General features: G+C 45.0%; 2 protein-coding genes across 4 annotated transcripts in view; both read right to left on the bottom strand.

Annotated features, from left to right (window-relative positions):
* The window catches only part of DDO (D-aspartate oxidase), a 25,961-nt gene extending 23,084 nt beyond the window's left edge, over positions 1-2,877 (bottom strand). Inside the window, exons 1-2 of one of the 3 annotated variants that reach the window (XM_029944425.1) lie at positions 2,793-2,877; positions 795-970 (exon numbers count right to left, since the gene is read on the bottom strand). In XM_029944425.1, the coding sequence (XP_029800285.1) occupies positions 795-966 (172 nt within the window). In that variant the 5' untranslated portion in view covers positions 967-970; positions 2,793-2,877. Of the gene's footprint in view, positions 1-794; positions 971-2,792 lie in introns of those variants that run through there. The other 2 variants (XM_029944423.1, XM_029944424.1) reach the window with 2 other exon arrangements.
* A 6,685-nt stretch (positions 2,878-9,562) lies between these two features.
* The window catches only part of SLC22A16 (solute carrier family 22 member 16), a 72,558-nt gene continuing 58,780 nt past the window's right edge, over positions 9,563-23,340 (bottom strand). Inside the window, exons 8-11 of the mRNA XM_029943209.1 lie at positions 19,366-19,493; positions 16,830-16,939; positions 15,693-15,792; positions 9,563-9,955 (exon numbers count right to left, since the gene is read on the bottom strand). Of these exons, the coding sequence (XP_029799069.1) occupies positions 9,746-9,955; positions 15,693-15,792; positions 16,830-16,939; positions 19,366-19,493 (548 nt within the window). The 3' untranslated portion in view covers positions 9,563-9,745. The remainder of the gene's footprint in view (positions 9,956-15,692; positions 15,793-16,829; positions 16,940-19,365; positions 19,494-23,340) is intronic.

The raw sequence follows: 23,340 nt of genomic DNA on the forward strand, positions 1-23,340 counted from the left end.
GGCTCCGAGGTGTCAGCACAGAGCCTGACGCGGGGCTCAAACCCACACACTGTGAGATCTGACCTGAGCCGAAGTCGGAAGTTTAACCGACTGAGCCACCCAGGCGCCCTGAACGTTTGTTTTTTAAGCTGCTAGGATTTGGAGGTTGTATTTTTCCTACAGCATAACTGAGCCTTTCCTAACAAATGAACCAGTACGATGTTAAAAAGTGAACATTAGGGGGGCCTGGGGGGCTCAGTCGGTTAAGCATCTGACTTCGGCTCAGGTCATGATCTCACAGTTCGGGGGTTTGAGCCCCGTGTTGGGCTCTGTGCTGACTGCTAGCTCAGAGCCTGGAGCCTGTCTTCAGATTCTGTGCCTCCCCCCCCCCCTCTCTCTGTCTCCTGCTCCTGCTGTCTCTCTCTCTCTCTCAAAAATAAATAAAAGGAATTTTAAAAAAGTGAACATTACAGGGGCGCCTGAGTGGCTCAATAAGTTAAGCATCTGACTTTGGCTCAGGTCATGATCTCACAATTCATGAGTTCAAGTCCCACTTCAGGCTCTGTACTGACAGCTCAGAGCCTGGAGCCTAGCTCGGAGCCTGGAATCTGCTTTGGATTCTGTGTCCCTGGCTCTCTCTGCCCCTCCCCCGCTTGTTCTCTATCTCTCTCAAAAATAAACATTAAAGAACGATTATTTTGTAAAAAGTGAACTTTAAGTTACATGCATATCCAACTGTCTTTTTCAACAGAATTCCACCAAAAACATTCTAACATCTATCATATCCGACAGAGGCACTAAAATCCCTCTCTTACCTGGATAAACATGAGGAATAAGCATTCCGGCTGCCACGTCACTTGTGGTTTCAGGAGTGAACTTGTCCGAAATGACAGTAATGGAGCATCGCGGGACCGATTTGGAAATGCACACGGCAGTGGAGAGCCCCACCACGCCTGCCCCCACGACCGCAATCCGAACCGGATCCATCGGCCTGTGAGGAGAAATAGTGTGAGCTATAAACCTTGTTTAAGGGTCATTGCATCCAGTACAAAGTCCGGCCCTGGGGATTCTCTTCTTAGGTCCACAGCCTCTCAGAATGAGGCCTTTCCCGTCAGCATTTCTCATGGAACAAAGGCCTCCCTGTGAGCTCTGTGTCTGAATGTTGGGGTATGGGCAACAGGTCCCGGAGTTTTAGACACTGGCACAGACCGACCTGGAGTTGCCTTTAGAGCACACTACAGGTAAATAGGTTTGGTTCGGGGGAAGTTGTTACTCATCCCACCCCCTTTCATAAACCACTTTTCCTTTGGGCACAGCCTAGGAAGGTAGACAGGAACAGAAGAGATGCCATCTCTGTTCCCAGAAACTTCCCGGGGAACAGCCACTGAGAGACCACGACCCACGGGCAAATTTAGAACTCAGCTCTAACCATTTCCGAACTGAATTTTAATTACAACAACATGATCAAAAGTTTGAATGACTGAACGGCCCTCACTCTAACTGGAAACCAACACTCCTCTCCCCTTCCCTACTCTGTCACCATTTTCCCCACCCCATGCCCTCATCCCACACCCTGCCCCCGGCCCTCCCACCCCTGTGCCTGAAACCCCACCTTCTGAAAGCAGACTTTCCAAATAAGGGAACTGGATTCCTTCGCAGACTCAGGTGCTGATTCTGTAAACTGGGGGGCAGCCCATGGGCCCCTAGCCTCAACTCCCTTCGTCTGTAAACCAGGCCGTGTGAACCCTTTATTAGCCCCTTTGGGTTGGAAATAAGAAGGACCCACTCAGGTTGTCTCAGAAGGTGGCTCCTTCTGAGGGTTGGTATGGAAATGCAGGAGGCAGACCTCCAGAACCCTGAGAATGGCACCCAGCGTGGGAACTAGAGGATTGATGAGGGCCCAACACCCTCTCTCCACCTCACCACCGAGCAGCAGGAACCCACCGAGCTTTGCTTGCCTGTCAGCTTCCCTGACCCCTGTTGCTTTCTGATTGTCTTTCCACTTCTGTTCCCACTCTCTATGTCTCTCTGTAGGTCTCAGGTAGAAAATGCAATTATTCTTGTTGGTTGTTGTCATCTTTATCAAAGTTCTAGCACCAGGTCAGCTCACTGGGCTAAGTCAGCCTACAAATGTGCTCTTGGCACAGTTGTCCTTTCTGATCCAGTCAGCAATACAGAACTTCAGGTCCTGTGATTCAAATCATGGCTGCCTGCCCATAAAATTCACCTTTCCCCTGGAGCAGGTGGGGCAGTTCTGCTGTGAGCAGGGCAAACGAGATGGGGATCAGCTTCCGGCTCTGAAGATCTCCGGCTCTGATGATATTTCAAGTCATTCCAATGAGGTTTAATGTGCGTTATTTCATTTCTCGAGCAGTCTATACATTTCTTCAGCCATTAGTTAATTTGCTTTCTTCCCAACAGGCTGGCTAGCTGAGAAGGAACAGGATTGCCAGGGCAGAGGGAAGGGTCTAGGCAAGAGAAGAGACTAGCAAAGAGGGGCAAGTTGGAAGAGTGTAGTCCAACACAAGTCCCCTGGAGGTAGAAGACACTCCCCTATCCCTTGGTGGCTTTCCTATTTCACAGGCTCCCCTGCCTACCCACTTTCTCAAAATAGCTCTCATACATTGAGAGGGAAAGTAATCTGTGGCTGAGAATAACCAGCTGCCAGGGAGGAGAAAAGTGAGCCAGCAAGGTGGGTACATCCTGTCCCAATGACCTGTGAATCACCGTCACCTGATCCCATTAAGATAGCCCCAAACTCCCAGAATACCCACAGAATGACCCCTGAGCTGCAAGCAGAAGGATTCAAGTACCTGTCTCTGAAAAAGCAGTCTTGGAACCCAGAGAAGGCTCTGGCACCAACACTTGTTTTCCCAGTGAGTGGTTGGTCTAATGCCCTGAGAGACAGGGGGAGAGTAAAACTGCTTCCCATTGGGGCATTTATTAAGGACATTCCTTCTAAACTTCCTCTCCATTGGCCCATACGCCTGTGTCTCTGTAACTTATTTCCCGGAAAATGGAGGGATTCACTTCTTTTGTAAGCTTCGTGGAGCCGTGGCTCTGCTGAACCCCTGGCATCCGGTCCACCCTCAGCAGCTCTTCTAGTTTACAAACCCTCCGTCTTGCCACCAGTCTGGGATTTCTCCAGCTGATTTACAGGCACGGTAAATAACAAGCGAAGTCGTCCAATTTCCAACAAGTTCAGCCAGGAGCAGTGCTGGTTTCCTCAATTGGCTCTTCTGGGTCAGCGAGTGGGGGCAGGAGTGGGGTTGGGTGAGGGCAGAATAATATTGTTGATCACTAAGAAGATGACGTCTTGCAGTTGGGAAGATTATTTGGGAGATAATTGAAGATAAAAAGCAAATGATTCTTTGGCCCGCATATTCATATATTTGCTGATTGTCCACCAGGTGGCAGACACTTGACAATCAACAAGTTGTTGATGGGAAAGCAGTCTGATGAACCAAAATCATAATAATATTGTAACTAATATGCATTTAGCATTAACCATGTGCTACATGCGTGTAGGACACCATATAACACAACCACCCTCTGAAGTGGTGAGGCACTATTATCCTCATCCTGTAGGTAGGTAAACTGAGGCTCCAAGAGAATAAGGAAGAGCCCAAGCTCTCCTAAGCAGCAAAGCCAAGTCTGAGTGTCAGACTCCAAGGCTCAATGTCTTAAGCAAGCACACACTTTGGCATCAGGTGACCTGTCTTACCTTGGTAAGTCACTTAACTTCTGAGTTTCAGTCTCCCCTTTTGAAATTGTAATTTCTCTTACAACTTGTTGCGAGCATCTGCTGAGTTAAAATACATAAAACTGTTTGTGAGGTGTATATGTATTTTATTGAGCACCTACTATAAAAGCATCCAACATTTATGGAGTTCTTGCCCTGTCCAAAGCATGCTACAGTAACTATCAGAGATTTAAGGATTTGTGAAATGATGTTTTCTCCCTCAGGAAAGGAAATAAGGCAAAATAGACAGGGCTCTAATATGTAGCACTAACTGTAGGTGCTGTGGGGGCTCAGAGAGAAGGGAGCATGGTGGACCCAAATAGCCAGTCCAGAAGAGAGAATGAGAAATGAGGAAGGCTCCGAAGACTCAGTGGGATGTGGATGGACTCGGCGGAGGAGTGAGAGAAATATTGGGAGGGAGGAGAGTGTGAGCAAAGCCACAGAGCCAGAAAGCTTCAAGGCTGCTGAACAAACAAGGTGTGGCTCCTTGGGGAGGTTTGGATGAGAGCAGAGTGTGGAATCTGGCCAAAGTGGAGGACAGCGTTTGAAAAGTAATGGGAGCCATGGAAGATACCTGAGAGGCCCCTTCCCCCTCCCCAGGTCAGGACTCTACTTTCCTATGAGAGCAAGAAGAGGAGGAAACATTTAGAAAGGAAACCAAGAATGCAAACTGTGTGCATAAACAGCTAATAGGTCTTTCATTTTTTGCTTTACAAACTTGTAGCGATGTGACTCAAAAGAGGGGTCATTTGGAAAGCTGGTAGGAAAACTGATGTGGGTGTCATTGAGGGTGGGAGTTTAAAAGGGGCAGTGGGGACCATCTAGCAGGGTCTTGTGGTATGGTTTTACAGGCAAGTGGCTGAGGGCCAAAAAGTTGAAGTGAACCCCCTCAGAATGCAGGTGAGCTCAGCATCACATTCCTCCTCAACATTTTTTAAGAGGCATTTTACTGTTGGTTCCGGGGGTCCACAGAGCCGCCCTTATGCAGGGGGTTGGAGGCCTCCCTGGCCGGCCAGCCCCTCCTGCTCTGCTCTCCACGGCTGTGATGGCTTGCGGTGTGTTAGCCTGCCTGTAAACAGAGAGCCTCAAGCCAACAGAACTTGAATTTTTTAGAAGGCCATTAAGGAATCAATACTTGTGGGGCCAGGAATCTGTCACGTAGGCCACAGGTGGGGGAAGGGGAATGAGGGAGGCATGAGTTCAGGGTGACTTAATTCTCTGATACATTGGCTAGCCCTGACTTGAGATACAGAAGTAGGGCAAACTCTATGCTTGAATCCCTTCTTTGTAAAATAATCTGACATTCAAGACTGACTTACTGGAACATCCACGAAAATCTTCTGATGGACATTGGAAAGACATTAAAGATCACCCAAGTAGGTGAGCCTCGGGAGAGGCAGGGAACAAACGAGGAGGATGAATTTACTTAGGGGACTAGCAGTGGTCAGTAAATACTGGTGCAACATGGACTTTAGACATGACGTGAGCAGCTGTTACTGGCTTCTGGCAAATTCAGGCGATTCATCTCTGCTGGGGGAAGTTACCAATGGACTTTGGCTTCCATGGTCAGCTTAAATGATCTTAAATAAAAGATTCCTCTTCACCATCTACAAGAATTTGTTAAATACTCCTTTCAATGTGCCATATTATAGAATGAACCTTTGTGTTTAGCATGTTGTCAGTAAATATTTGATAGGTGTGAGGGAAAGGCAAGCCCTTCAGAACTGATCATTCAGTTGAATAGAGAGTATATTTTCAATATAAACTTCCCTAACAACACAGTGATAGGAAGAAGGACAGATTTTTGTGGGGTCTGAAGTTTATACAGTTTTCAAAGCCCTCTTTAAGAGAAAAAGTATACAAAATTATGGAAGAAAAAGGGCCTGTGGTCACTCTGATATCATGTGACAGAAGGGAAATGTGACGGAAGGAAAATAAAGTGGTGAGAGACAGTGTTCTTAACCGATTGCAGTGACTGTATCTTACTTTTGCAAAGTTTACAAGATTTTACAAAAACTTTTGACCAAACGAACCCATCACTAAGGCCTCTCAGTGAAGCCTGGGCGAGGGTGGTAATCAAACCTGAAGTTCATGCTTTGTGGGCTTCATGGGAGTTCTTCCCTGAAGCTCTCGTGGGCCGAAACTAATCACCAGAACAATCTGAACTCCAGAGTCCTCAGGAGAGAAACAACATATGTTGGAGGGCACGGTCAACTCACGGCAGTGACAGCATGCTGTAGTGTTGACAGAACAGGCCCCATGTGCCCAGTGGCCAAGACAAGAGTGGACAGGACATCTACTACACTCTCCCTGACCGCGTGGTGGAATAGTACACGGAGCAGGGAGAAATAGTGTTGTGCAGTATCAGAGCTGTGCAGGGTGATAAATGATGTGAATAGTATTTCATCATCAGGTTGATGCATACACCTCAGTTAAACAGAACTGGTAACAAGGTCACCTGCCTGGAGTTCACCTACTTGTGTGTGGGTTGTTTCCTGAGCTTGCTGGTAGCATGGTAAAGTACTCCTTGAAATATTTACAGGTAGGGACACATCTGATGTGTTATGATAGTTATTCCAACTATTAAAGATATATATCACTATTTTGCAAGCATAAAATCAGAAAGCTATGCATATTAAGAAATGCTAGAGGAACAAAGTATATTTGACTTCCCGTATGACTAATACTTTTAATTGTCATGATGAAAAGCTCAATTTTTCTCCCAATAAAGTTTTCATTTCCTACTGATTTAAAAACACTGTTTATCAAGGTTTTTGGTTATAACAACAACACACAAAATCCAATCACCTTCCTGAATGCCAGCAATAAGCAATAAAAAATATATTAGAAACTCAGCACTTCTAGTAATAAATGTCTATCCCCAGGAATAAGTATAACAAGAAATGTGCATGATTTGTGGAGAAAATTGTACTTTATTGGAAGACATTAAAATAACCCAGGTAAATGAAGACATAACCCATGACAATGGATAGAAAAGGCAATATCAGAAACATGGTAAATTTTCCCTAAATTAATATAAAACTTCAACTCAAGATGCTACCAGGCAGTTTCAGTAGCATCAGCAGCATCAGTGGGAGTGTGGGCTCCTGGATTTCTGGGTTTCTGGTCAGCAACAGAAATGTGATTTCTGCATGAGCATTGGAAGCAGAGAGTATAGGCGTGAGGACTTCTAGCCCAGTGGGGGGAGTGGCTTCCTAGCCCCTCGGAAACTTTTCCTTCTCCATTTTGTTGCACCAGTCTTTCCCTCACTTTTGTAACTTATTCCCTGTATTAAATTCTATGCCTGAAACAGCTCAGAGGGTTTCTGTTTTGCTGACTGGACACTTATAAATACAGAGTACATACATGGGTGTTACGGGCCAAATGTTGATGACATTCAATGAGGTAAAAAGAGTGGGGCTCTCCTGAGAGGAATTGGTGCCCTTTTGAGACACCAGAACTCGCTCTGTCTCTCTCTCTCTCTCTCTCTCTTCCTCTCTCTCTCTCTCCTCTCTCTCTCTTTCCGTGCATAGGCACAAAAAGAGGTCATGTGAGCACATGGTGAGCTTGCCCATAAGCCAAGAGAAGACACCTCAAAATGAAAGCTACCTTGCAGGCATCCTGATCCTGGACTTGCAGCCTCCAGAACTGTGAGAAATCAATTTCTGTTGTGGAAGCCTCCCCAGTCTGTATTCTATGGCAGCCTTAGCAAACTAATACAGATCATAAAAAGAGAGTCAAGAAAATACCAAAGATTAACTAAGAGAAAAAAACCTAAATAACAGTAGAAAAACAAGCTAAGGTTGAAGCAAAAAAGAAAAAGACACGATAAGAGGTGAGATAAAGGATAAAGAATTATCTCTAATATTCTCCTATTACTTTGGTCTCCCTACAAAGGGAGAGAGGTTTGGGCGGTTATTTTATTTTATTTTTTCCAAATGGAAAGGCCAAGTAAAGAACTGAGGGATTATCCAGGGAACTAAATTAATATAAAATGCCTGAATAATCCCTTTTCCCCTCCTAACAACGCTTTATTTTTTTAATGTTAATTTTTGAGAGAGAGAACATGAGCAGGGGAAGGGCAGAGAGAGAGGGAGACACAGAATCTGAAGCAGGCTCCAGGCTCTGAGCTGTCAGCACACAGCCCAACGCAGGGCTCGAACTCATGGACCACAAGATCATGACCTGCGCCGAAGTCAGACGCTTAACGGACTGAGCCACCCAGAGACCCCTTAGCAACACTTTTAAACAATAGTATCTATTAAGTTGTCTTAATCCTACTCTTACTTGCTTCTGCCACTAACTCTAATACTTCACCGTCTTTGTATTTTTGTTCTTTTTGAGAAAGAGAGAGAGAGAGGGAAAGAGAGAGAATCCCAAGCAGGATCCGCACTGTCAGCACAGAGCTGGATGTAGGTTTCAAATTCATGAACCATGAGATCATAACCTGAGGTGAAGTCAAGAGTCGGATGCTTACTTACTGAGCACCCAGGTGCCCCAATACTTCACTAATTCCAATAAAGCATATCAAATTTCAAGAACAAAGAAAAAAAATGACTTTCTGATGAAACCATAGGAAAGAAAAAATTCAAAACCTATCGCAAACTTCTCTGAAATGTATTCTTCTAAAAGGTAAAAATTATGCCAAAATTTAGCTATTGAAATGTTCAGGATGTTAAACTGAACATATTTGCAAAATAGAGTTTTAGATGAAGTTGAGGAAACAAAATCTAGTACTTAAAAAAAAGGTAAAATCTTCCTGTAAAATAAAAATTTTCAAGGAAATAATACTTAAATTCGTTTTACATTGGTAACAGATCTAAATGGTACTTAGAGTCAATTTCCTGGATGATCTGCAAACAAAAATTTTGCGATGCACTAAAATGCCGCAGGCTCTGTACTGTGAATGAGACTTAGGGAAAGAATTCGGCAAATGTAGGAGACATAAGAATGTCAAACTAAAAAACTCATGCCTGGCCATGACATGAACACAAACACATCTGTCTGCTCATTCTAGCCCTCTTGCCTCAAGGTGCTGCAAAGAAAGATCCATTTTTCTGTAGCTATTGTTTTTATGGTTAAATTATGAAAACAAACATTAAAACATTTTTTTTATGTTTTATAATTTATTTTTTGAGAGATAGAGAAAGCATGAGCAGGGGAGGGTCAGAGAGAGAGGGAGACACAGAATCTGAAGACAGGCTCCAGCTCTGAGCTGCTGTCAGCACAGCCTTATGCGGGGCTCGAACCCACGAACCATGAGATCATGACTGGAGCTGAAGCCAGATGCTTAACTGACTAAGCCACCCAGGTGCCCCTAAAAACAAACATTTTTTGACAAAGCATTTTTGTAAATTTTTTTTAATGTTTTATTTATTTTTGATACAGAGAGAGACAGAGCATGAGAGGGGAAGGGGCAGAGAGAGAAGGAGACATAGAACCGGAAGCAGGCTCCAGGCTCTGAGCTAGCCGTCAGCACAGAGCCTGACGCGGGGCTCGAACCCACGAACATGAGATCTGACCTGAGCCGAAGTCGGAGGCTTAACCGACTGAGCCACCCAGGCGCCCCGACAAAGCATTTTTGAATAAAACTTGAATTTTGAGCTGTGATTCTCATAAGAGGGGAAGGAATATCAGAAATAGAATCTTCAAGGGGCTTTGTCAAAAGCTCCCATGCCCACTCTTCCCAGTCTGCAGCTCCCAGAGGAAGAGGGGACCCTGGTCCTGAAGAGAGTGGGGGGTATTCTCCCAGGTGGGCGTGGCAGGGGGCAGGGGCGGGTTGAGAATCAATGACTTATAAGAACAAATATGAAGAAATATTTTGTGGCAATAAGAAAGCAGTGTAAAAAATGAGAGTTCTCATCTTGGTTTTATTTCTTTTACTTTTACAAAATAATAATTTTAAGGCTTTCTTACAAAAAAATTTTAAAAGGCACACATAAATGACATTCAGGAGATGAGAATAGTAGTCCTCTAATACAAAGTCATTAAAGTAAACAATATTTCAGGTGCTGGACAGCACATTTATTCACTGAGACCAGAAACCCCTGAGTCAATCACATCTATTTTTTCCAACGCAGTATTATTGGTTATGGGAAATGATTTTCCTGAACTATCTTTTTCTGTATCCTGTTTAGCAACTTCCTCCCAAGACGTTGCCAGAGGCCTTCCCATGGTTTCTGGAAGCATTAGTGACAGTACTCCACTTATGAAGGCCAAAATCCCAACAAGCAACTAGAAGGAATTAAAAAAACAATAATAAGTGACATATCAAGAAAGCAAGGTACCCTTCAGAATAATAATTTCTGAACCTTTTTCAGAGGCAATAGAATTAAATTTGATGTAACAGCTGTCATTTTTATTCCCCGGAGAAATCTTTGGTTACTTATGCAGAACAAGGATTTGGTTACTTATGCAGTCTAGCATCATGGTCACTCATCAATTCACGGACCACTGCGGAGCCCTACTAAATAATTCCCAGTTAGTGCGTAGCGTGCTGCTCGCAGGCTGTGTGCTGGGAGATGCGTGGAGGAAAAGGTCCCTGTCCCATCTTCCCAGACCCCAGAGTCTTATAGAGAAACCCAGCAATTGAGCCTTGGGTTGGGACTTAGTGGTCAGAGACTGCTTTGGTCAACCCTGTCCCTGCTCCCAAAATTGGTACACTATTAGTGTTCAATACATGTCACAGAATGAATGAATGAGTGAATGAATGTTTCAATGAACCAAAACCTGCAGAATTTAGGGAGAAACCAAACAAAGGCAAATGGGAACTAATTGCCACTCTGGGGGGTAAGGATCCATCTGATGTCCTTAAAAAATTTCAGAATTTCTCTACTTTCCAAATTTTGACACATAAAGGACAACCTTTTAGATTAGCACCGAGGTGTGTGCCTTTAAAAACACAAATCGCATTATATCTATTTTACCTTAGTTTTTAAAATGCAAATCTATGTGTCTATTCTCTGCTGATCCTTATGAGATGCTTGCTGGGTAGATTCTAGAACTAAACCTCCACACAGTCTGTAAAAATGTGTTCCATCCTTACATAATTTAAACTCATCCAGCCAAAATTACTGCCTGGGAGGAGCCCATAAATTAGGTTAAGACATGGTTTTCCTGATACACCCACAGACGTTTACAACCTCTGAGAATGAAAAACTCAAAGCACAGGGAGCGACTGTGATGCGATGCAGGGCCCTATCAACACCACGCGCCCTGGGAAGGCCGGGTGTGGTTTTGTTTTGCGGAAGGCTGATTACCTGTTTCTTAGAAAGACATGAGCAAGACTGGAGGCAGTAGCAGAATTTAAAGTGATATCCCAAAGGACACTGAAAGGCGTCTTTGGGCGCCTCCAGGTGTAGCAGGTACACCCACTGAATAAGTCCAAACAAAGAACAGAATCCGTGGAAGATCCAAGACAGGGCTGGGTTTTGCTTTTTTGGCTTGGCAGTGAGAAGACTCACTCGGTACATCACCACCCTCCACTCCCTCCTCTCTGTCAGCAGAAAACCTGGTCTCCCACCCCCGGGGCCAGCTCCCTCCAGCTGCTCAAGCCTCCTCTCAAGCCCCTGCCGCTGGTCCCCCTCCTCTTGCTCCCCCTTCATCCTCTCCAGACCCCACTGCGTCTCGCTTCTGCCTCAGGGGGTGGGTGGCAGGTGGAGACTCTGCCTGAGAACCTGTTCTTGCTACCTATGTGAACTTGGGCAAGCTACTTAAACTTCCGGATCCTCAGTTACCTCATCTGTAAAATGGGAAGGGCAATAGTACCTCTCTAAAAAGGAAGGTTGAAAGCGGCAAAGGACACATTTAAGGCACTTAGAACAGTGCCTGTCCATGGTAAGCAGTCAGTAAATGTGATTCTATCATTCAAAGAAGCCAGAGAGGCCCTTGGCCCGGGCCCACACCGCTCTGGCTGCTAGCTCATCTGCTGCACGGTGGCCACAACTTCCCGATGTGCCCTTTCCCTCTCCTTCCATCCACAGGAGCCGCTCTGCCCAAGCCAAGACTCCTACTTGCCACCCAAACAGACATTTTCCTGTCCTGCTCCTTCTTCGCAGTGGTCCTCTCCTGCCTTCCTCACCTCCTCTTTCCCTCTGGGGTCCTGGTCACCTCCCCACCTCCCTGGCTGCCGCACCTGGGCCCTCCTTCCATCACACCTTAAATGCAGCCATTCCCAGGGCTCTACTCCTCAGTCTGCTCACCCCGCCCTCACCTCTTCATAAACGGACTCCCACACCCCTTCTTCCAGCTTGGGCCATGCCCTTAGCTCCAGACCCAGAAAGGCACCTGTCGTCCTGTGGGTGCTTCTCACTCATCACACATAATTCCAGTGCACTGTCCTTCCCCACTTCAACCCTGTCCCTCCTCCTGGGTTCCCTCCAGCCCCAAGAATGGCTCTGGCATCCCTCCTGCTCCCCACCTCCAGCACAACCAGTGGGTCACAGGTTTGGTGGAGGGGACTTTTCCATCCTGTCATCTCTAAGCCAACTGTAGTGTGAATGCACTTCCCTTCTGACCTCCTTTGACATCCCTGCCTGTTTTTCCAGATTTTCCTCCTGACTCCCACGACCCACCCTAGGTGTTAGCCATAGCTTGCCCCCAAGCCCAAATTGTCCATGTTTCTTTTTTCCTGTAAGCCTTTGTCCTCCTGTTACCCCTGCCTAGAATTTCCTTCTCCCTTTCTCCCCCGGCTGACTCTTACTGGCCTTTCTAGACACAGATTAAAGGCCCCCTCCTCCAGGAAGCCTCTCCAGTGGCCTTAGCCTGGGTTGGTAGCCCTCTTCTACAACTCAGAACTCTGGCCTTCCCTCTATGCAGCCCTCATCTATATAGCTCTTGTCTCTGGGGCTCAGGATGGTTTGCTCTTCTCCCTTCCCCGCCATGCTGGGACAGAAGCTGCTTCTTCCATCTCTGCTCCGCAGCACCTAACAGAGGGGTTGGTTCAAAATCAACACTCAGGAAATCTTCGCCAAACTGAATACAAAACTGACATGATTAGAGTTGACTCATTTTGTAGATTACCAGGAAACAATGGTTCATGAGAGAAGCATCAGAATGAGTGATTTTCATGTGTTTCTTTTCAAAGGAAAAATCCAGTTGTATCTTCTAGATTAGCATTTCCATTCCTCCAAATGAAAATACTGGCTCCTTAGGCACTTTGACTCCCATAAATAAGCTTAATGAGAAATTTAATCATTTATTGCTTTTACTCATTAAAAACAACAAGCAACATCTGTTGCATCTGAAGGAAGCATATTCACGGGATAGTCCTGCAAATATGTACAAGATCTTGCTGAGGTTGCCTTGGAGAAAGGGGACAAGGGCAGTTCAGGGTCAGGGTAGAGGAGGAGCTCATCTTTTTTTGTTTTTGGGGTTTTTTTTTTGCATTCAGGTTTTCACTGTTTGTTTAACCTCAGTGAAAGGTGTGGTATTTGGGTTTGAATCCAAGCTCTGTCACCTCGAGGGTATGTGGCCTTGGGCTAATAATTACTTTCTATTGTCAGTCTCCTCATCTGTAAAATAGGGATAGCAATGAATAGTATCTGCATTCTATGAAGACCAATTTTTGTAGTTTTGCATAACAGTGCTATTTTAAGTATCTGTCGAATAAAATTTAAAATCCCTTTTGACTAGATAGCCCCAATGGACTCTTAATGGAAGTCTTTTTTTTTTAAATCATTATTAGTTTTTAGTATTTTTAAAAAATGTTTTATTTATTTTGGATACAGAGAGAGGCAGAGCATGAGAGGGGGAGGGGCAGAGAGAGAAGGAGACACAGAATAGGAAGCAGGCTCCAGGCTCTAAGCTGTCAGCACAGAGCCTGATGCAGAGCTTGAACCCACAAACATGAGATCATGACCTGAGCCGAAGTCAGAGGCTTAACTGACTGAGCCACCCAGGTGTCCCTGTTTTTAGTATTTTTATAGTAGCTTGTTTTTATAGATTTATCTGTCTTCTGTGTGTTTCAGCTTACTGGTTTCAAAAATGCCTTTTCCATTTTTGTCTTCTATTTATTTAATGAGGAACACAAAGTGCTAGCATAAAGAAGATGCTTCTAGAAAAGCCCATGCCTAAAAAGGATGGTGGACTGGCCAGAAGCCCCTCCCCATACAGGCTAGACAGCACGTCTCCTTTCTCAACTTCAGAGTCAGTCTGTGAAGGACGCTGGCATCCCAACACACCTGTTAAGAAAACCTGACTGAGTCCCTGCTGCTGGGACATGAGATTCCCAACGGTTCCCAAGGAACAGGTGCATCTGTGTGCGCGAGGAGATATTTTTTAGGTAGCACCACACAATTTGTCCTATTGTGAGATTTTGTTACTGTATTTTGAAAAACCTACAACTAGCAAAATACCCATGATTTCTCTGATAATAGTGTTGAAGACAAAGCTCATTTTAAAAAGCCAGTCTATTTGATTTAAAATATTAAATTATAACATGAGTGGCACACAGAGAGGGAAACGCTTTGCTGGACGTGGTTGTGGGGATACAAAGTGCCCTATCTTGCAAGAGTCCAACAGTTTAATGAGGGGGACAAAGACATGCGTCAGCTACTAAAGCCACATTGTGGCTGCGGGCTGTGAAAGGGGCACGTATGAAACACTACGCAGACCGAGGGGGGGGGTGTCATGGGACCCGGGTCTTTCTCAGAGAAGTGGGGTTTGCTCTGCCTCTTAAAGGGTACATGGAAGTTTAGCAAGGGGAGATGGGAGGAGGCTTCTCTGCAGAGGGGATGGGGCAGAGGAGGAGAGAAGGGTGCAGAGGAAGGGAAGTGGGTGAGGAAACAAAACAGGACAGGGGCCATCTGCAGGGGACCCATCTGGAAAGGACTTCCATATTAGGCAGAGCTTGGAGTTTACTGCATTCTGAAGGGGACGGGCAGCTGGCTCAGAGCTGTGGTCTGGCAAACTCTTCTGATGGGGTGGGGATGGGCGCAAGGAGAGGAACTGAGAGGCAGAAGGTGGGGACAGTGGAACAGAAGCAGGCAAGCCAGGGTGGTTTTGAGAAAGAAGAGGAGGACTTGGGGTCATGGAGTGGGAGGAGAGGGGGACAGAAGACAGGGCAAGTAAAACACTGATGCTCAAGTGTCATGCGGAGGCCATGGACTCCTAACCCAAAGTGGGAGGCAGAGGAGAAGGGCTTTAAGGCACTGACCCGGTCCGTCTGGGAAAAGCTGAAGTCGGTTGTGAGACTCCCCGGGAGAAGATCCATGAGACCGCCGGAAGAGGGGGCTTGCCGCTTGGAAGGGAAAGCGGAACTGAGAAGGGGTTAACCATGCAGGGGCTGGGGAGGGTAGCCAGACGGCTCCCAGACAGTGGGTCCAGTTAAAGGGAAACCAGAAAAAGAATGAGGAGCCTTGAAGGCAGAGAGGGGCGGCCTAGACAGAGCTACGGCAAAGAAATTCAGGAGAGGGCACCTGAAGGAAGGGGGAGTGGGCCACAGACCCAGGCTCTCCCCCTAGTCCCAAGCCCCCAGCCCCCATGCCCCCAAGCCCTCCCTGCCTCCCTAACCCCCACCCAGCCTGCCTCCCATCGTCCTCCTCCTCACCATGAGGAGCTTGCCAAGATTCAAGTAAGCTGAAAACCAGATCCCTAAACCTCTCCACCAGCCACCCCAGGATCTGCTGAGCGGCAAGCAGCCTCCGGAATTGACCCTGACCCCAGGCATGTGGCAGGAACCCAGAGGGAAGCCGGACACCAGAGCTCCCCCGACTCAGCTGCATGAGACGGGAGGGGAGGGTCCTTCCACAGTGGCACGACTGCAGTTAACAGCTCACCAGTGGCGGAAGGGATTGACCAACAAGAAACTGGCAGCCACCACTCTACTTACTGACTGGTGAGCTGTTAATCACGTTTCTAGAAACCTCCAGCACTGAATTACAAACTGGCTTCCAATGAGCAGAAAGACAGAAGGCAGTGAGCTGCTCTGCCTCTCTGCTGTCTCAGTGAGGGGCTATAAAGTGATGAACACCTGTGGTAGGAAGTTCCAGACGTCGGACAGGTAAACGCAGAACGGGGCCATGATGCTCCCTGCGCGGCTCACCATGCTGCCACTTCCCACGGCCAGCGACCTGCAAACATGAGGAGCATTGAGACGGCAGCCAGAACGGAAGCCCAGCGGGCACAGAGGCAGCCCCTGTCCGCACACCCAGCACAGGAGAGACCCAACGACAGGGAACTACTCAGATGAGGCCCTTCTGTATATTCATTCACTCTAACACTGAGAATAACATCAGTCTTCTAGAGCAGGAATTCGATTGGGGTAGGGAAGGGGAATTTAGGAGAACAAAAGATTTGTATCTGTGCAACATTCTATTTCAATTTTTGAAGGTCAAGCAGTATCTTTTTTTTTAAGTTTATTTATTTATTTTGAGAAGGAGACAGTGCAAGCAGGGGAGGGGCAGAGAGACAGAGGGCCAGAGAGTGAATCCCAAGCAGGCTCCCCATGGTCATCGCCTGGGGCTTGATCTCATGAAACAGCGAGATCATGACCTGAGCCAAAACCAAGAGTTGGAGGCTTAACTGACTGAGCCACCCAGATGCTCCCAGCAATATCTTACTGTGTTATTCGTTAAAAGTTACTTAAGGACGCCGTATAGAATATCTAATAAAAAGGTGGAATGTACTTTTGATATAGTAAGTTTCTCTGATTAGGCCAAGGAGAGAGGCTCTAGAAGAAATCAAATCTGTAAACCTTGATCTTGGACTTCTAGCCTTCAGAAAATAAAGAAAATAGATTTCTGCTGTTTGACCCAAACTTGGGTGTTTTGTTACGGCAGCCCTAAAAATTAGGACAAGTGACATCAAAACATCAAGAGAACATGTCCTGAGAAAATTAGTCTTGAGTCCTCTGGAGAGTCAGTGTAAGTCAACTGCATCTGAGATTTAGAATGGTTTTAGAATAACAGAGTGTGATTTCACAATTTCTTTAATCTCCTGGCTAATGAAGTGCAGACAAAGCCTCAGATTCAGAATTAGTGTCATCTTGTGACTTTCCCATTATCTCAGCCTCTAGTAACTGCTACCTTATACTCAAAGGCTATATATGTTGAAATGACCTGTCAGTAAAAGATAACAAGGAAACAAAAGAAAAATAAGCAATTCTTACCTTACCATGGTTGGATACAGCTCTGCGGTGTAAAGGTAAATGAGGCCGAACGCTGCCCCAATGGCAAATTTCCCAGCCATGGTCACCACCACAGTCCAGATAAAGTAATGCTGAAAAAACACGCATTAGCAAAATAGATCATCATAAGTAATATTTTAAAAGTGAAATTATAAAGTCTTGAAAATTCTTATTTAAAACGTTTTAACTAGCATTTTTTTCAGAACAATGAAAACTTTTATTTCTCTGAATTTATTTTGTAATCTCTACTCCTGGTCTGGAAAAGCTTTCCATCTTTATGAAACTTAGAGAAACGCTTACTTGTGCCTCCCCCCAGCCTTGGAGATTTTAAATTACCAAGTTAGACAAGCCATTTGCAAAGACTGCTTTGGAATGAGACGTGCCCCCTGGTTCTGCACGTAATTGACCTGCTCCTTCTGGAATTGGTTCAGCAGAATGGATCAAAGAGCCATAAAAACGAATTGTGCCCTGAGGGACAGGAATCCTCTAGTTACAAATTATCTTCAGAAAGTAATTTGAAAGTGACAACTGAACTATTAAAACATTTTTTTCTTTTTCTTTTCGCTGACAATGTTCCTCAACAGCGAAAGCTCTCGGCGCCTCCGGCTCTGCTTCTGCTGTCCCTGGTGTGCTCCGCTTCCGGTTGTGGCTCACACAGCCTCCCACCTTCCATCTTTTCTCTCCCCACCATCTGTCAGCTGGATGCTGAGACTCAGGTGACCCTGGAGTCCCTATGTTGGGGATGGCAGCACCTCTATCTACCTGAATCCCCGAATGCCTCCAGGGAGCCAAACACTCCCCCTCCCCTCCCGCCAACAACCAGGTGCACCCACAAACTTTCTATGAGGAAGAAATAAATATCTCTTATGTGAAGTCACTGAGATATGATGATGCCTCTAATAAAGCAACTAATGTCACATCGTCACCCTAGGAACTATGTGTTTGTTGAACAAATTTGTTGACAGTACATGTTGCAGACAGTATTTGTTGAATGAATTAATGTAACTTGAAAAAATTGAAGTCTGTTGACACTGCCATTTGGGGAAAGATTTTATTAGAAGGCAGAAATTTGTGGGTAAGTGTTAGTGCCCTGTTTCTAGAAATCCCCATCATCTACTTTCCTGTCTTTCCCATCATCACTGGGGCTTACCCACTGTAGAACTCAAAGGTCCTGGGGCTCCCCTAAATCTTCCCCAGCTCAAAAGGAGCTTCCATCAACTCAACTAGAATAGCTGCAATTACCTTAAAAAACAAACTTGGGGCATCTGGGTGGCTCAGACGGTTAAGCAGCATTCTTAATTTCAGTCATGATCCATGGTTCATGAGATGAAATAAATAAATAAACTCAAAACAAATTTTTTTAAACAAACCAAAAATGGTATGGATGAAGGCCCCTGAAAACATCAGAGACCTCACAGTCCTGAGTGGTTTTACTTCATTCATATTAGTTGTGTATCAATCACTTGGAAATTTCAGATACATAAATAATTTGATTTGTCAACCTTGATAATTAAATGCAGTATTACTAAAAAAAAAAAAGTCACTGGGTAACTTAAAGTAAATTTCAAACAATATGCAACACTTAAAATGTCTCGCTCTAAATGTTGAGATACTATTACTGGATAATTATATAATCACCAGAGAAAATTATAGAAAGCATTTTAAAGTATTGTTTTAGTGAGCATATTTCCCAAATCAAGAATGAAAACAGGTTCTGATAACATTGGTGGGGGGAGGGGAGCCCTTCTCAATGTAGGAGTTATTCTAGGGGATGGAGTTTACCCAAATATAGGAATGGGAAAGTTTGAGTAGTCTTAGTAGTTTCTTGGTGAGAAACCTCATCTTTAGGAACAAGCTCCTTGAAGGACTTAGGCATACTAGAAATTGGAAACTACCAATCTACTGCAATGAAAAACAGGATTTTCAAATTAAAACAGTCCTGAATATAAAACTCATTATATTCTTCAGATGTCTCTATGGCAGGTTTCTAATCAACGGTCACCCTTCCTGAGAAGCACACCATCCTCAGTCACCCTGGATAAAATAGTACATGTGTCACACACACACACACACACACACACACATTATCGCTCATCATGTTTTGTTTTTCTTCATAATTCTAGAAATTTGATTCATTGTGTGTCTCCGGCTCCTAGAAGATACTCCTGGTACATAATAGATGCTGGATACATATTTGTTAAATGAATGGATAATGATAATCACTAGAAGGTGTGATCTACTTTCCTCATTCAGGATTATTGTGTTTGCAAAATACAACACTGGCCATCTCTGGGAAGTGAGATTATGCGCTTTTTTTTTAAACATATTTTCCTTTTTTCCTTTTTTTTTTTTTTTTACGATGAACGTATATTACTTATATAACAAAGAAAGAATGTTTTTTTAAAGAAAACATTTAAAAATATTATGTATATATGCTGTCCATATGTCTGAATGGATCTTCATACTTACTGTAATAATATAACTAACCATGCTCTAAATAAAACAAAAAATAACTCACCTTAGGGATCATCATAATCACACCACAGAGCAGTGCACCTGAGATAAGGGAGAACACCAGAACTTTTCTTCTCCCTATACTGTCCATTCCCAAGCAGATGAAGATGTAGGCGGGAATTTCCACTGCACCTGTCAGTGAGCAAGAGGGCTCTCTATAAGCCATAGAAACCACCTGCACAGGGGACCTCTCTTTCTAACCCACCACCCAAAGGAATGATTAGCCTTCTCCCTACTTCCAGGGGCCCCTAAGAACTACCCAATGACTGCCTGAGAGGTGGCAAGCCCTACCCCTTTTAAATCCCTTGGAATGAGGAGGATGTTTCCTGTGAAGGGCCCCGAGGCTCACACAATCCACCTGGCACTTATCACCTGTCCCAGGGATCTTGCCCCCCACCAGGCTGTCAGCTCCCCAGTACACAGCATGGTGTCCAGAGGACAGGCCTGTCAGATGAATAAATAAGTAAATAGACAACATTGATGATTTCTGCTCTTTGGTTTCCTGTACTTGGCAGAACTAGGAAAAATTCTGTATTAGTAACATCAAACTTAGGAACTAAATAGAAAATTCAGTGTTGCCTAGGTATACAAACCAATGAAAATGTGTGATGGATTTTAAAAATAAAAGTAAACATTTTAAAATCTAACACAAAGGGGCTCTGGGGTGGCTCAGTTGGTTAAGCCACTGACTCTTGATTTCAGCTCACATCATGATCTCAGGGTTTGTGGGATAGAGCCCCAGGTTGGGCTCTGTGCTGAAAACTTGGAGCCTGGAGCCTGCTTCAGATTCTGTCTCTGACTCTCTGCCCCTCCCCTGCGCGCGCGCGCGCTCTCTCTCTCTCTCTCTCTCAAATATAAAATAAAACATTAAAAAATGTTTTTTAATCTAACACAAGGGGCACCTGCGTGGCTGAGTTGGTTAAGCATCCAACTCTTGATTTCAGCTCAGATCATGATCTCTCAGGGTTCATGGGATCAAACCCCACATGGGGTGTGTGCTGAATCCTGCTTGGGATTCTCTTTCTGCCCCTCTCCTGCTCTTGTTCTCTCTCAAAACAAATAAATAAACTTAAAAACAATCCCCTATAGAACAGAAACTGCCTCAGGCCTCTTCTTACTGCCCCACAGCAAAAATAAAGAGCTGGATCTAGTTGATAACTTAAAAGCTCTTCTCTTGCAAAACCGAAGTTTGAATCTGAGATCCAGAGCAAAATAGCTGTGTATCAACCAGCCACAGTGAAACAGGGGGCAAGTAAGCTCTCTCGGCCAAACTGAGCAAACCCCACAATCTCCTTTAGGAAACTGCCATCCTTTAGCAGCCCAGATCTTCCAGGCCATTCCATCTTCAAGTTCTTTCCTCCCTCTGCAGCTTGCCTAAGCTCAGAAGACTACCGGCCACTGCCTCTTAGGAGCAACCTGACTTGTCCTTGCGACTACAGAACGGTGCGAGCACCTGGAGAGGCAGGTCTGCATGTCTCCCACAGCTTCTGAGCACGTCACGGGGGGAGAAAACATATTTTCGGAGTGAACGGTCTTAGTGGTACATTAGAAACTAAACTCAGTTGCTGCTGCTCAAAAACAGTGGCTCAGGCAAAGGCAAAAAAATAAGCCGCCGCTGAGAGCTGGTCTCACTGAAATGTAGAACAGACACCTCTGGAGGAAATGTCTCCCTTCCACAGACCTTGGACCCTGCTGTAAAGTCCATGCTCTCGGGCCAGATGAGTTTGTACATCTGTCATTCTACCCTTTTTTTTTTTTTTTTTTTTTAAGACTTTATCAAGCACTTTTCAGGTCCAATAAGAGACAATGATCCACAAAAGAGCCGCATGTGGGTAGCCCTGGATTAGTGTCCCCACTTGACAGTGGAGAGTAACTGCTTTGAGCCAAATGAGTAAATGACAGCTCAGGGACGGGAAGCAAATTCTTCAGGAGCCAGGCCTCCTCTCCTGCAGCCTCCTTCCCCCACCGCCTCCCTCCCTGCCTGACCCCTAGTCCAGCAAAGCTGGGCAGCGACTGTGAAACTGCTGAAGAGCATGTGAAATACCCCACACTGGTTTTTCTTGACCTGTTGCATTACTGATGCTGCATCTAAAAAAAATTTTTTTTTGGTTTTTATTTATTTTTGAGAGAGAGAGAGAGACAGCGTGAGCAGGGGAGGGTCAGAGAGAGAGGGAGATACAGAATCTGAAGCAGGCTCCAGGCTCTGAGCTAGCTGTCAGCACAGAGCCCGACACGGGGCTTGAACCCACCAACCGTGAGACCATGACCTGAGCCGAAGCCGGACACTGACTGAGCCACCCAGGCGCCCCTGATGCTGCATCTAATTTTGGCAGTGCCTGGAATATAAATGGTGTAAGCGGTGAGGCCCAACCATCAGGGGTTCAGAGCAATCTGCCATTACCTTCTTCACTCTATAATATATAATCTCTCTAATCACTCAGGCCCAGTTCTGCTCCTACCCCGACATAACCCCAAGGCTATGCTGTCTTGAAGCTTCTGAAGCATTTATCACCTGCAAGGGACCCAACCTTGAGCTGAAATGCCCACCAGCCCCAGCCCATCTCCTGAGATAAAAACATGCTAAAAACAAAAATTCACAGTGTACGGGTCCCTGGGTGGCTCAGACGGTTAAGGATCCGACTTCGGCTCAGGTCATGTCTCATGATTCGTGGGTTTGAGCGCCACATCGGGCTCTGTGCTGACAGCTCAGAGCTGGAGACTGTCTTCAGATTCTGTGTCTCCCTCTCTCTCTGCCCCTCCCCTGCTCACACTTTCTCTCTCTCTCTTTCTCTCTCTCTCTCTCTCTCTCTCTCAGAAATAAATAAAACATTTAAAAAAATTTACAGTGTAGGAATTTCTACTAGAAGCACCTATGAGCAAGGGGACTTCTGGGAAGTGGATGACATGAAAAATCTAAGACAGTAGAGAATATAAAACCATGTATATTTATCTTAGAGACATTTTTACATTTATGAGATGTCACAGTTTCTTGAGAATTTATATCTTCATTAAAATTAAGAAACTGTATCATAAAGATCTAAAACTCCAGCTTGCCAATGCGTCCCCATGTTACACCGTGCCCCACTTGGTTCTCCTGTCATTTGCTGCTCTGTCCTAGGAATACTGTGTCATTTCTCGAACTGGCATAAAGAACGGGTTTGCAAGCAAGCTGGACTCTGCAAACCTGTTGGCTTGCCCAAAAAGAGAATAAAAGGGTACTGCTCTCATAATTCCTGCTAAGCTCTAATAAACAAAAACAGACATGTCATCAGAGCACTTTAATGAGAAGGGATGATATCTATGTGGGAAAATGTAACAGCAAGACTTTCTGAGGATAATATCAAATTCAGGCAGCCTATGTGAAAATAACCAGGAGTTAAGACTAGATGGACAAATAGAGGTTTCTCATATTTCTCTCATGTTTGGTATGGATTCGGTTGACCCTAGGACTCATGCCTCACGATGTCACAGCAAAATCTCGCGCCATGTCAGCCCGATATAATAAAATGAAAGAAGCATGACAATGGAATTATATTTGTGTTTAAGTGATTTTACTGCCCCAAATTCCTAACTTAAGGGCTTTTGAAGGTAGAAAGACACCAGAAGATCTCTAAGAGATACTAAATTTTAAAAGGAAAACAACTTACAAAGAAGAATAAGCAGGGAATGATCTCTTTATGTGCACATATGACTGGAAATGCACAGAAAGAGATCTAAAAGGGTACGAGCCAGATGTACTAGATGTTATGTCTCAAAGAGAGTTCTGAGGTGGGGATGGGCTTACAGGAAGGCAGCAAACAAGGAGCAGAGGCAGAAAAAGAAGAGACTAAATTCTTCTGACTGTTTGCGTTAGTTTAAAAGAAAATGTGTACTTGTGTTCCAGTGTGTAAACACTGAAAGAGACCATAATAATAAGGCTGGCAGTATTGTTCTTGGTAGAGAACAGACAATAAAAAAACACTGAAAGCATGGTAAAAAT

The sequence above is a fragment of the Suricata suricatta genome, chromosome 7 (assembly GCF_006229205.1).
Source record: "Suricata suricatta isolate VVHF042 chromosome 7, meerkat_22Aug2017_6uvM2_HiC, whole genome shotgun sequence".
Classification (NCBI taxonomy): domain Eukaryota; kingdom Metazoa; phylum Chordata; class Mammalia; order Carnivora; family Herpestidae; genus Suricata; species Suricata suricatta.